Raw genomic sequence first — 14,588 nt, 5'->3', positions numbered from 1 at the left:
ATTTTCCACCTCTATTTAATCTTCTTGTTCATCATTCAGTTTTTGTGATTTTATCATATAGATGGTTTTCATGCCATTTGTTATATTCGTTGCAGGGCAGAGCGTTCCAAAAACTGTTTTATGTTTCCTGCATGCTCATTGGCTGCTCATCCACACAAATTTTCATCCACCACGCTGCATAATTATCTTTGCAGGCCATGTCCTTCACCAGTCTTGCCTGTTTCTTGCATTTCAGAGTATCTAAAATGATAACAACCACTGTACTGCTTCCTTGCTAGTGATCATTAGCTCCTGGTGTATCTCTTGCTGCTGTCATCACTGCCGAAGTTTTCTCTCTGCATGTCCGGCTCCCTCTCTCCATGTTCTAACTGCACGAATAGTACTTGAGAATGCTCCATCATATCTTGGTTTGTTTCTATTATGTGAATGCATACTTTACACCATAATGTGATGTGCCATCATGTCTTCTGTTGCATGTACAGTTGCATATTGAAATTAGAATGCCATCCTGCATACTTTTTGACCATTATCTATTTGAAAAATTGTTTTCAAATTCTCCTTAAGTCAAACCTTTGTTTAACAACATAAGGAACTTTCATCTTGTAATCCCGTACTTCTGATGATGGAAATTCCTGATGAATGCCACTGGTTTGTAATTTGGTTTTGGGATGTAATTGATTAAATTTGTGACTGGGGTTAACTTTCAGTTGTTCGGGCAATTTGTCTGTTCACAGAGCACTCTTCTATATGCAGTTTATTATTTACTGTTTGCCTACCCATTTTTCTAAAATTTGCTGCACTTCTGTACTACTTGGCAGATTGTGTTAACTTTTGACTTGATTTATACGTAAAGTAACTTCAGCATGTGCTTGCTTATTTATCTGCAACTGGTCTTCTACAGCATCTCTCCTTTTCAGTAATATTTTTTGTTGTTGTTGCTGCTCTTTTACCCAGGTTTCCTGAATTTCCTCCTCTTGTTTCCCCTAATTGTGACTTGATTTCGCCATCGGGCTTGTGGTGTTCTTTATTTTCTCTTCCGTTTCTGTTTTTCATGTCTTAAGCATTTCCCCAAAACCTAGCCTTTGTTCTTCTTGACTGTCCTTCATTGATTGGAGTTCCGATTTTACCTCTGTGTTAAATACTTTGATTTTTTTGTTTGGCACTCTAATTTCTGTTCTGATTTGTTCTTCAAATTCCTTTGAGCGATTTTCTTGACTGTCTAATTTTTCATCAGTTGATGATGTCAGTTCTTTGTTTGATGGTATTAGCTCTTCAGTATTGTTTGCTTGCCAATATAACTTTTTAGTTATTAGTGGTAACTGCTGGAATATTTCATAACCTTGTCTTCAGTGTTTCTACGTAGGTAGTGTAGCTGGTCTTGCTGCTGTGTTCTCCTGCCATATCCTTTGGAGTGCGGTTGCCGTGCTGTCACTTCCTTTCATTATTCTATCATCAAATGCACATTTTGTCAAATTCTTCATCCATATTTTCCTTTTTAATTTCACGTATCAGTGACACTGGCTCTGTTTTCACTGTTTTATATTCACAAAAGTACTAGCCAAAATATTGCACAAACCTTAGCAACTGTCAGGATCCTGCAATACCACATTTCTTCACACGAAATTTTATTTACACTTCTCATATCCTACTGCAGCAATTCTAACTACTTACCTACCGCACTGATTTAATTATTCACCTGCAGCACTTGTGACACTCATTCATTTTCTGTTACTGGTGTCTACTGTGTGCTGTGCTGTAGACTCTACTTGATATGTGTTTTAGCTGTGTGATCAAGCCGCCTCCTCTTGTTTTGTTTGGCTCTGGCAATTTGGAACAATTTATTCGCTCATTGCACTTGTAAGTCATTGTATCCAAAGATTTAAATAGTTTAGACAGTCATTGACACTTGTAATTTGGCTCCTTTCACTTTTTTCCATTATCATATCTGAAGATAAAAACAATTTGCCCACTCCCTAACATATAGGTCATTTTAATCAAAAACTGAAAGGTAGCCACATTTAAAATTCCATTGCAGTTTGATTATAGACTGTTTGAGAGGACAAAGTTACACGCAGGTTACACATGTCAAACTATTGAAATTCCTTACTGTGCACCTGTAGACACGTGCTTTATCAAAGATTCACTTTATTTCTTCATTAGTCCTAACCAGAATAATAAAATAAAGGTGAGGTTTTGTTGGATTTAAACGGAATTACTATTCTTTAGGCTCAAACGAAATATCTGTAAGTTGCTTAATCATATTAACACTACAGTGAGCTCCGATTCCCTGTTGTGGATTACAAATCTTTCTTGGGAGAGGAATGTAAATGTACTATTGAATTTTGGCTCATCGTTCTGTCTAATGAGTGATTACACATTGCAGCAAAACTGTTTCCTTTATCAGTCTCAAATATATAATGTCCTAGCAGACTTGCTAGCTGTGATTAATGTTATATAGCTGGAGATACATTTTTCAAATGGATTAGTTGAAGTGTTTAAAGCATTTTGGTTTGTTTATGTATTAGAATCAGTTTATTTTTGACACTAATTATTTCAGTCACTTTAGCAGCAGGCGGTTAAGAAAACAAGCCTAAGGTCTCACTTACAATTTGCGAAAAACGTTTCTAACTGGTTATGCACGTAATAATACTTTACTGCTCACATGTATTGCCACTGGTGGAAGTATACGAGCCCTGCTGAATGCTCAATGCTCCTACTGTTCAACTGCAGAGAAAACTTCTAATTCACAAAGTATAATTTAAAAAAAGCAATGTCCCGGATCTTGACTCTATAAAGAGTTCCCAAGTGAAGTCCACTAACCGAGGAGGACCGCTCCTGCTAAAACAGACTCATTTTAACTCTTCTGAGTCACCAACGTAATTCCTCTATTCTAGGAGATACAGCTCCTCCTCTTTAGAGTCAACAACCCAAATCCACATCATGTGTCAACATCATTTCCCAGCTAAACTTTCCACATCCTCACTACACCTTCAGTTTGTGTACCATTGGCTGCCGCCCCCATGCTTCTCCCACCATGTTATTCTTTTTTAGTGCTGTGCCATAAATTACAAATTTATAGAACTGTGAACCATTTGGTGAACATCAACAACAAAGTGTGTATTCTAAATCACACTTTTCTCCTAGCAAAATGTTGCCCAGTACAAAATGAAACTACATTAAATTTTCCATAAAAAGCTCTTCCTCATTTTTTTTCTCCAGGGCTAATGATTTCTGTGTTGCAGGGAATGGAAAAATTGCACCCTATTAAAAACGTTGTTTTAACAGTATATAATTAAACTTTATCTTTAAATGAAATCGGTTAAAAAAATACTAAGTTGTGTATCGTGTCTAAATGTGTTCTGGGAGTGTGAATGGGTGAAGGGGAGGGTGATGTGTGGAGTAGAAATGTGAGCAAAGATAGATCACCAGATTGTGTTCGTGCACTTCACTCGTTCGTAAGTCTGCAGACTGAAGATTGAGATTATAATTCCTCATACTGTCTACCCCACTACAGCACAAGAAGCTACTACAGGGTGAATTGCAAAGATGTACCCACCCTAACAGCATCCCTTATGAAGCACTGGCAACACATTGCGAAGACATGCCGGATAGAGGGCGGGAGTGTGTATTACCCACAAGTGCATTATCACTATATGGAATGCAGATGTACACCAGTTACGAACATTGTACCTTGCTGCTGGTGGGGAGCCTTGCGTGCGTCAGCAATATAGGTAGGCGTAGTGTAGGTGCAACCACAAAGGAGGAGTATCTGTTGAGAGGCTAGACAAACATGTGGTTCCTGAAGAGGGCAGCAGCCTTTCCAATAGTTGCATAGGCAATGGTCTGGATGACTGACTGATCTCTGGCCTTGTAACATCAACCAGAACAGTCTTGCTGTGCTGGTGCTGTGAATGGCTGAAAGCAAGGGGAAACTACAGCCATAATTTTTCCTGATTGCATGCAGCTGTACTGTATGGTTAAATAATGACTGCATTGTCTTGAGTGAAACATTCCAGAGTTAAAAAAAGTCCCCCATTTCTATCTCTGGGTGGGGTCTACTCAGGAGGATGTCGTTATCAGGAGAAACAAAACTGCCGTTCATCAGATTAGACCGTACAATGTCAGATCCATAAATTGGGCAAGTAGGTTAGAAAATTTAAAAAGGAAAATGGATAGTTTAAATTTACACTACTGGCCATTAAAATTGCTACACCACGAAAATGACATGCTACAGATGCAAAATTTAACTGATAGGAAGAAGATGCTGTGATATGCAAATGATTAACTTTTCAGTGCATTCAAACAAGGTTGGCACCGGTGGCGACACCTACAACGTGCCAATATGAGGAAAGTTTCCAACCTATTTCTCATACACAAACAGCAGTTGACCGGCGTTGCCTGGTGATACGTTGTTGTGATGCCTCGTGTAAGGACAATATTTTTATTCATTCTTCATTACTAGATGGGCATTCTTTTAGTAAAAGGATGAATGACCTTTCAGACCATAATGCACAAATTTTAACACTAAAAGGTTTTTGTACTCAAACCAATGTCATATTTAATTACAAACTATGTAGGAAAGTTAATCCAACAGCAGTAGAGAGCTTTTTAAAACTTGTCAAAGAACAAGAGGGGCAAGATGCTTATAGTGCCGATAATATAGATGATGAATACAATGCTTTCCATAACACATTTCTCATGCTCTTTGAGAGTTGCTTTCCATTAGAACATTCTAAACGGGGTACTAGCAGTAATGGACAGCCCAGTTAGCTGACTAGTGGGATAAGGATATCATGTAGAACAAAGCGGGAATTATATCAAAATGTTAGAAGTAGTCACAATCAAGCTACAGTAGCCCATTACAAATAGAATTGTAAGGTGCTTAAAAATGTTATTAGAAAGGCAAAAAGTATGTGTTATGCAAATAGAATAGCTAATTCACAGGATAAAATTAAAGCCATATGGTCAGTTGTGAAGGAAGTGTCTGGTCAGCAGCACAAGGTCAATTATATAAAGTCAATTCACAGTAATATTATGTCTGTTACTGATGAATCAGATATATGTACAGTATTTAACAATCATTCTCTGAGCATTGCTGGTGAATTAAATAAAAACTTAGTTTCGACAGGAAATCATACAACAGTTCGGCTTTAGAAGTCGTTTGACAACTGAAAATGCTTTATTCTCCTTTCTCTGTGAGGTACTGGATGGGCTAAACAAAACATTTCAAACGCTTGGCATATTTTTTGATTTAACAAAGGCATTTGACTGTGTTGATCTCTCAATATTGCTCCAGAAGTTGGACCATTAAGGAATAAGGGGCGTAGCTCACAATTGGTTCACCTCTTACTTTAGCAACAGGCAGCAAAAGGTCATTATTCACAATGTTATAGTGGCCATGATGTGGGATCTGAGTGGGGTACTCTCAAGTGGGGGGTGACCCAGGGATCAGTGTTGGGGCCGCTCCTGTTCCTTATTTATATAAATGATATGCCCTTTAGTATTATGGGTAACTCTAAAATATTTCTGTTTGCTGATGACACTAGCTTGCTAGTAAAGGGTGTAGTGTGCAGCATTGACTCGGTTTCAAGTAGTGCAGTACATGACCTCAGTTCATGGCTTGTAGAAAATAGACTAACATTAAATCACAGTAAGACGCAGTTACAGTTTCTAACACACAATTCAACGAAACCTGACATTTTAATCTCACAGAATGGGCATATGATTAGTGAAACTGAACAGTTCAAATTTCTAGGTGTTCAGATAGATAGTAAGCTGTCGTGGAAAGCCCACATTCAGGATCTTGTTCAAAGACTTAATACTGCCATTTTTACTGTTCGAACTGTATCAAAAGTGAGTGATGCTTTGACACATAAATGAGCCTACTTTGCTTATTTTCATTCACTTATGTCAACCGAGTGAGGTAGCGCAGTGGTTAGACACTGGACTTGCATTCGGGAGGACGACGGTTCAATCCCGCGTCCGGCCATCCTGGTTTAGGTTTTCCGTGATTTCCCTAAATCGCTCCAGGCAAATGCCGGGGTGGTTCCTCTGAAAGGGCATGGCCGACTTCCTTCCCCATCCTTCCCTAATCCGATGAGACCGATGACCTCGCTGTTTGGTCTCCTTCCCCAAAACAACCCCCCCAACCCCATTCACTTATGTCGTATGGTATTATGTTTTGGGATAACTCTTACCATTCTGGAAGGACATTTTTGGCTCAAAAACGGGTGGTTCGGGCAATAAGTGGTGTGAGTTCACGAACTTCCTGTCGACCTCTGTTCACGAGTCTGGGTATTTTGACATTGACCTCTCAATATGTATATTCCTTATTGTCGTTTCTTGTTACCAATATTAGTTTATTCCCAAGAATAAGCAGCTTTCACTCCGGTAATACTCGGCAGAAATCAAACCTCCATTTGGATCGGACTTCCTTAACTCCTGTGCAAAAAAAGTGTGCAGTATACTGCTGCATCCATTTTCAATAAACTGCCACTCGATTTCAAAAATCTTAGCAGTAATCCACGCACTTTCAAATCAAAACTGAAGAGTTTCCTCATGGGTCACTCCTGTTCTGTCGAGGAGTTCCTTGAAAAATTAAGCTGATTCTTATTGTATTGCTGATAGCGTTTACTTAAACTTATGGACTGACTTTTTTCAGGTTCATGAACATTTATTTTTATCTGTTATTACTTTTATGTTGTAAGTTCATGTACTGGCACGTTCCATGACCTTCGAGATTTGCTCCTCAATTTGGTCATACGGAACTTGACATGTAAATTAAAAAAAAAAAAAAAAGAGAGGAGAAATGCATACCATCACGTTTCTGAGTTGATAAAGGTTGGATTGTAGTCTATCACGATTGCAGTTTATCATATCGCGACATTGCTGCTCGCGTTGGTCGAGATCCAATGACAGTTAGCAGAATGGAATCAGTGGGTTCAGGAGGGTAATACGGAACACCGTGCTGGATCCCAAGGGCCTCTTATCACTAGCTGTCGAGATTACAGGCATCTTATCCGCATGGCTGTAATGGACTTTGCAGCCACATCTCGATCCCTGAGTCAACAGATGGGAATGTTTGCAAGACAACAACTATCTGCCCGATCTGTTCGACGACATTTGCAGCAGCATGGACTATCAGCTCAGAGGCCATGGCTGCGGTTACCCTTGACGCTGCATCACAGACAGAAGCGCCTGTGATGGTGTACTCAACGACAAACCTGGGTGCACGAATGGCGAAACGTCATTTTTTCGGATGAATGCAGGTTCTGTTTACAGCATCATGATGGTTGCATCCGTGTTTGGCAACATCGCGGTGAATTGGAAGCGCGTATTCTTCATCGCCATACTGGTGTATCACCCGGAGTGATGGTAAGGGGTGCCATTGGTTACTCGGTCATCTCTTGTTCGCCTTGACGGCACTTTGAACAGTGGACGTTACATTTCAGATGTGTTACGACCTGTGGCTCTACCCTTCATTCGATCCCTGCGAAACCCTATATTTCAGCAGGATAATGTACGACCGCATGTTACAGGTCCTGTACAGGCCTTTCTGGATACAGAAAGATCTCTCACCAATTGAAAAGTCTGGTCAATGGTGGCCGAGCAGCTGGCTCGTCACAATACGCCAGTCGTTACTCTTGACGAACTGTGGTATCGTGTTGAAGCTGCATGGGCAGCTGTACCTGTACATGCCATCCAAGCTCTGTTTGACTCAATGCCCAGGCATATCAAGGCCGTTATTATGGCCAGAGGTGGTTCTGGGTACTGATTTCTCAGGACCTATCCATCCAAATTGCTGAAACAGCCCAGTCAGTTCTAGTATAATATATTTGTCCAATGAATACCCATTTATCATCTGCGTTGCTTCTTGGTGTAGCAATTTTAATGGCCAGTAGTGTAGATATAGTGAGAGTTTGAATTTCTGTGGCAGGAGGAACAGGACTTGTGGTCAGGTGAATAGAAGGTTATGAAAACAAAATCAAATAGGGGTAATTCAGGAGTAGGTTTAATAATCGAAGAAAAAAATAAGGATGTGGATAAGCTACTATGAACAGCATAGTGAATGCATTATTGTAGCCAAAATAGACACAAAGCCCAGTAGTAAAAGTTTATATGGCGTCTAGCAGCATAGATGAGGAAGAGATTGAAGAAATGTATGATGAGATAACAGAAATTATTCCGACATTTAAGGAGACGAAAGTTTAGTAGTCATGGGGGAGTGGAATTCAATAGTAGGAAAAGGAAGAGAGGGAACAGTAGTTGAATATAAAGTGGGAGAAAGGAATGAAAGAGGAAACAGTCTGGTAGAATTTCCCACAGAGCATAATTTAATCATAGCTAACACTTGGTTTAAGATTCATGAAAGAGGGCTGTAAACATGGAAGAGACCTGGAGACACCAGAAGGTTTCAAATAGATTACATAATGGTAAGACAGAAATTTCGTAACCAGGTTTTAGTTTGTAATACATTTCCAGGGGCAGGTGTGGACTCTGACCGCAATTTATTGGTTATGAATTGTGAATTAAAACTGAAGAACCTGCAGAAAGGTAGGAATTTAAGGAGACAGATCTGGATAACCTGAAAGAACCAGAGGTAGTACAGAGTTTGAGGGAGCATTAAGGAATGATTGACAAGATCAGGGGAAAAAAATACACTAGAAAAAGAATGGGTAACCTTGAGATATGAATTAGTGAAGGCAACAGAGGATCAAATATGTAAAAAGACTAGGCATTTGCAGAAAGCCTTGGGAAACACTAGGGATATTGAATTCAGTTGATGAAAGGAGAACGAATAAAAATGCATTAAATGAAGCGGGTGAAAGGGAATACAAATGTCTAAAAAATGTGATTGACAGGAAGTGAAAAATGGCTAAGCAGGAATGGCTAGAAGCATATATCACTAGGGGTAAGATAAGTGACGTCTACAGGAAAATTAAAGAGGCCTTTAGAGAAAAGAGAGAAGAACCTGTATGAATAACAACAGCTCAGATGGAAAACCAGTGTTAAGCAAAAAAAGTAAAAGCAGAAAGATGGAAGGAGCATAAAGAGGGTCTACACAAGGGAGACGTATTTGAGAGCTATATTATGGACATGGAAGAGGACATAAATGAAGATGAGATGGGAGATATGATACTGTGTGAAGAATTTGACAGAGCACTGAAAGACCTAAGTTGTAACAGGGCCCCAGGAGTAGAACTGCTGATAGCCTTGGGAGAGTCAGCCATGACTACTCTCTTCCACCTGGTGGGCAGTTTGTATAAGACAGTCGAAATACCCTCAGACTTCAAGAAGAGTGTAATAATTCAATGCCAAAGAAAGAAGGTTCTGACGGGTGTGAAAATTACTGAACTATCTGTTTAATAAGTCACTGTTGCAAAATACTAACACGAATTCTTTACAGAAGAATAGAAAAACTGGTAAAGTCAACCTTGGGGAAGATCAGTTTGCATTCCGGAGAAATGTTGGAACACGCAAGGTAATACTTGCTCTTTGACTTATATTAGAAGATAGCTTAAGTGATGGCAAACCTACTAGTGTAGCATTTGTGAACTTAGAGAAAGCTTTTGACGATACTGACTGGAATAATTTCTTCAAATACATAGGGTAGCAGAGGTAAAATACAGGAAGTGAAAGGCTATCTATAACTTGTACAGAAACCAGGTGGCAGTTATATGAGTTAAGGGACTCAAAAGGGAAATAGTGGTTGGGAATGAGGGAGACAGAGTTATAGCCCCCAGTGTTATTTAATCTGTACATTGGGCGAGCAATAAAGGAAACAAAAGAAAAATTCAGAGTAGGAATTAAAGTCCAGGGGGAAAAATTAAAAACATTCAGTTTTGCCTGTGACAGTGTAATTCTGTCAGAGACAGCAAAGGACTGGGGTAGCAGTCGAACGGAATAGACAGTGTCTTGAAAGGTATATAGAAAATGAACATCGGCAAAAGCAAAATGAGAGTAATGGAATGTAGTCAAATTAAATCAAGTGTTGCTGAGGGAATTAGATTAGGAAATGACACACTTAAAGTATTCTTTCTATTTGGGCAGCAAAATAACTGATATTGGTCAAATTATGTAGGATGTAAAATGCAGACTGGCAATGGCAAGAAAAGTGTGGTTGAAGAAAAGAAATATGTTTACGTGAAATATAGAATTAAGTACCAGTATTTGTATGGAGCGTAGCCATGTATGGAAGTGAAACATGGCCGATGAACAGTTTCGAAAGGAGGAGGATAGAGGCTTTTGAGATGTGGTGCTGCAGAAGAATGCTGAAGAATAGATCATCAAGGGATCACCAGTTTAGTTCTGGAGGGAAGCATTGGGGGGGGGGGGGGGGGGGGGTGAAAATCTTAGAGGGAGACCAAGAGATGAGTAGAGCAAGCAGATTCAGAAGGATGTAGGTTGCAGTAGTTACTCGGAGATGAGGAGGCTTGCACAGTTAGAATAGCATCGAGAGCTGCATCAAACTAGTCTTTGGACTGAAGAAGAAGACGACAATGACGATGACAACAGCAACAACATTAACGCCAATTATGCTAACGCAAGGTATGCTTGTGGCTGAACCTGCATAAATCTGTGCACACTGTTCTGCACTGCTGCAAGGGAAATTCATTCTTAGTCGTCATAATACAGAAGCTGTGGTGTTCTTCTGGGAAAGGCAACTTCCCCAGTACAAGTGCTACTGGATTTTCAGTTTACAGACAGGCTATCCCTTCCCAGCATTTCTTGTCCAGTTCTCTTAGTGATTAGACAAAAGAACGTCACTGAGCTCGTTTTTATTTAGAGGATTTATTTTCAGTTTCTTAAATGAGTACCTTTTGCAGGTGTTAAGAGAGCTATTATGTAATATATATTCCTGTAAACAATGCCGAAGTGTTTTATTTGTAAGTGTTAAGTTGTCAGTGACCCATGTAGTGCTGGTGGGGGAAGGGATTGAATTGGTAAATGTGACACCTTGCTGCTGTCTATCATTGACAGTGTGTTGTAAAGCCATGTAATTGTGTGGTAGTTCCTTGATGGTGAATTAATGAATCACCAGAAAGTTACTGCACTTATTTCACCATTAATTGTGTTACTAATAGGCTGCATAAATCTTTTCCATTCTGGAACTGCTGGCTCTTGTAGAGTGAGCTGTACTGAGTGGAGTATGCCCACAGTATAGCTTCCAAGATGGGCGTTAACATGTCTGAGGGAATGGGACTTATCACGTTGAAGTATAGAACAGCAGTTTGCTATAATGCATTGTGTCACTGACATTGAAATATCTGAAGTGCTACAACACCTAGGTAACATACCTGTGTTGTGTATGGATGCAATTTGAGCCTCTCTGCCTCTTTGGGATGATGCATTTGGTACGCCTTATGCTGTGAAAAGCATTCCAGACTATGATATTGATATTGGAGACAATGAAACTGTCGTTGTCAAATACATATTGACAGAATGTTAGGATACGGGGGGAGTGGGGGGGGGGGGGGGGGTTGGTAGACAGTTGACAGCTCCAGCTGTTTAGTTTTTTGTATATAATAGTGTACTTAAAAACTGCAAATAAGTACTCTGTTAATAAACTGAAAATTACTCCATTATATTAACACGATCTGAGTGAAGTTGTTTTGTTTACTCACATAGGAGCACAGGACAGGAAATACTGATGAGTGAGGAGGTATAGTCTACCTATAAGCTGAAAAACAAGTAGCACTCACGGTATGAGAAGTCACCTTTCCCAGCAGCTACAAATGCACCTTAGGGTGACTCAGAATCATTTCCCTTGTAGCAGTTTAGAACAGTGGATTTACAAAGATTCTCTGTCCATATGTGTTTCCTGCATTATTGTCAGCAGTAACTCATATCTGTATTCCATGAATTATCACATCGTGATATTATTGAACTTAGCCTCCCGTGATCATTATCAGAAACATGGTGGTCTTACAGTAAACGAGTGTGGTGGTGACTAAGGGAAACATGGAACACTGTGAATAATTTCAGGACAGTTGTGTGGACACTGTCAAGTAGTTCAGCATGTCCTCATGAAATATCACAATAAAAACCTACAATAACCTGATGAAGTGGCCTCACCTACAGGTGTAATAATATTATGGTCAACTAATAATGTTAATGCACTTCGTGAAAAATTAACACCCATCCAGATATGTTTGGGCACTGAATCACCGGTGATTCATAAGGCAAGCTGCAGAAGGGTCAGTGTATCATTGTGAAAACACTGTGTAGTTACTTCTTGTGATGTAATAGGGTAGAGAGAGAGAAGGGGGGTGAGGGATGTGCGAGCTTGCTCTAAAGTTTGGTACTTGCATGACTACAGTCCAGTTGCCTGCCTTACCTCACGAGTCTCCCTCTTCCCCCACCTATCAGCCCATCTACACCAAGCCTTCAGAACTCAATCAATCCCTTAATACAGCTCTACTGCATTTGGGTGTAGTACATGCATTTAAGATGTGTTTTGAATGACTTTTAAGATAAACATTAATTATAGACCATTAAAACAATTTTGTTAATAATCTAATTTTTTTTACATTCCCTGCACGCAGAAACTATGAACCCTAGCGGAAAAAATGAATAGTATCTTTTTTGTAGGAAATTTAATGTAATTTAATTTTATACTGGGATAGATTTTCATACAAGCCACAGTTTTTGAGTTACTTGAGAAAAATATAAAAATGTTAAACAACACCCCACATTCCACTGGTCAGGATTTTTAATGTCATTCAGGACACTCTCTCCTAGCACTGTGCAAAAATTTGTGACTACACAGTTTTTTCCCCTAATTGTTCATTTCTGGTCTTCATTGACTGGACTGCCATCTGGATGTTGGTATTGACTATACCTTGCAACTATCACAAAATTTTGAGTCTTGTCAACTAGCTGAACATAATTTGATGTGTACCACTATCTCCACTTCCCTTGACAGTGCCATCACTCTAAATCAGGAAACAATTTATGTATGCATAATGCAGTTATCTAGTGTCGAAGAAACCAGTTGCCTAGTGTTGCAGTGAATATAATGTGAACTACCTTATCTGGGACACTCATACTGTACATCTAGTTCCTAAGATCATTTCTTGAAACATACTCTTCACAAGAAAACTGAACAAAGTTGTTCCAGTAGCCACTCTGAGGTCTTTCTCTAGCACTTGCCACAAAACATGACAACAAAGATGGCCAGATATTAGATTTAGTTTAGGATTATAATGTATCAACAAATGTGTCCAGTGCAGATCTGATCTGTCTCATTACACCAGTTGCACAGTGGCGACTTCCTTACTGACAATGAGATCCACAGCAGTGCAGAGAGAAGTCCACTCTTCATGAATTAGAGCAACTGCCTTTGCTCACATTAACCTTTGTACTTGTTTGTGTTGCTTTTTCACAATTGAAATTACAACGACCCCCCCCCCCCCCCCCAAAAAAAAATTAATGGCAGAATGTTTATGTGAGTACAACATAGTCATGCTTGAATCTGGTATAATTAAATTTTCCTTGAAACATTTGTGTCTCATCTTTATCTTCAATAATGTTGTATGGTGTCACCTAAAGACTATAATAAAATCTGTTTCGGTTGTGCATAAGAATAGTGTGGGATTGGTGTGGATATAACACCGATGATATTGACTATACCAGCATTTTTTACTTTTATTTTTTCCTTACAGATATTATAAACCAAGGCGACACAGTGGAATTTCTCCATGTTCTTCAGACCCTTGCAGATGAGAACATACCAGGACTTCCTCCAGGAGGTGGCCTTAGTGCAAAGTATGTATGAAATAGGAACCTGTTTTATTTTGTAGTTAATGTATAAATATCAATCCTTTTTGCCTCAGGTGGCCAAGTGTACTCTTCTTCTTCTTCTTCTTCTTCTTCTTCTTCTCCTCTCCTATTTTATTTTTAAGGTATTCATAGTATTTCTTAAAGTTGGATCGTATGCATCTATGTTTTTTAATATGCCCAAATTAGTTACCTCTAGTGACACATAAATTTTATGTGTATGTGGTACCACTTTTGCACACAGTGAAAAATTGGAAGTACCTTAGAGCTGGTAAGCTAGGGCACAAGGTCCTGGAGCGAAAGCCAGTGGACTCCTGCAACAACAATTTGTTAACAAAGAAAGTTACAAACAATTTCTCACTGAGCAACAATTATTTTAAAAAATTTCCCCAAAATGAAATTTGTGGAGACTGCCCCACTGCAGCAATTACTTTTGTTAAAAGTAACTTACACTGAATAATAAATAAACTTATGGGTACTAGCCCACTAATTTTTAACACCATCTAAGAACTACAGGGACTATCCCACTGCAGCAATTACTCTTTGTTAAACAAAAGATGCTGTTTTTGAACCACTTTAAAATATTAATAAATATTTAAATATTAACACTTTCCTCAGGATGCAATTAACAGGTACTAGCCCACAGCAGCAGTTACTCTTTCTTGAAAAGACTTTATTGAAATTTCAACTATCTTACAGGCAGCAGTTCATTGAAAGAGTTGCCTTTGAAGATTGAACTGGCGTATACACCCCATGCAAATTGTCCGACCATTAACTGTGTGCGACATCCCTTGACAAGAAGCAAAATT

General features: G+C 39.2%; 1 protein-coding gene across 15 annotated transcripts in view; it reads left to right on the top strand.

Annotated features, from left to right (window-relative positions):
- The window catches only part of LOC126267244 (protein phosphatase 1B-like), a 244,760-nt gene that overhangs the window by 100,390 nt on the left and 129,782 nt on the right, over nucleotides 1-14,588 (top strand). For all 15 annotated transcript variants that reach the window (XM_049972246.1, XM_049972243.1, XM_049972244.1 and 12 more), the window contains one exon: nucleotides 13,665-13,767. In XM_049972246.1, coding sequence (XP_049828203.1) covers nucleotides 13,665-13,767 — 103 coding nt within the window. The remainder of the gene's footprint in view (nucleotides 1-13,664; nucleotides 13,768-14,588) is intronic.

The sequence above is a fragment of the Schistocerca gregaria genome, chromosome 4 (genome assembly GCF_023897955.1).
Source record: "Schistocerca gregaria isolate iqSchGreg1 chromosome 4, iqSchGreg1.2, whole genome shotgun sequence".
Classification (NCBI taxonomy): Eukaryota; Metazoa; Arthropoda; class Insecta; order Orthoptera; family Acrididae; genus Schistocerca; species Schistocerca gregaria.
This window is presented reverse-complemented; position numbering and strand designations above follow the sequence as displayed.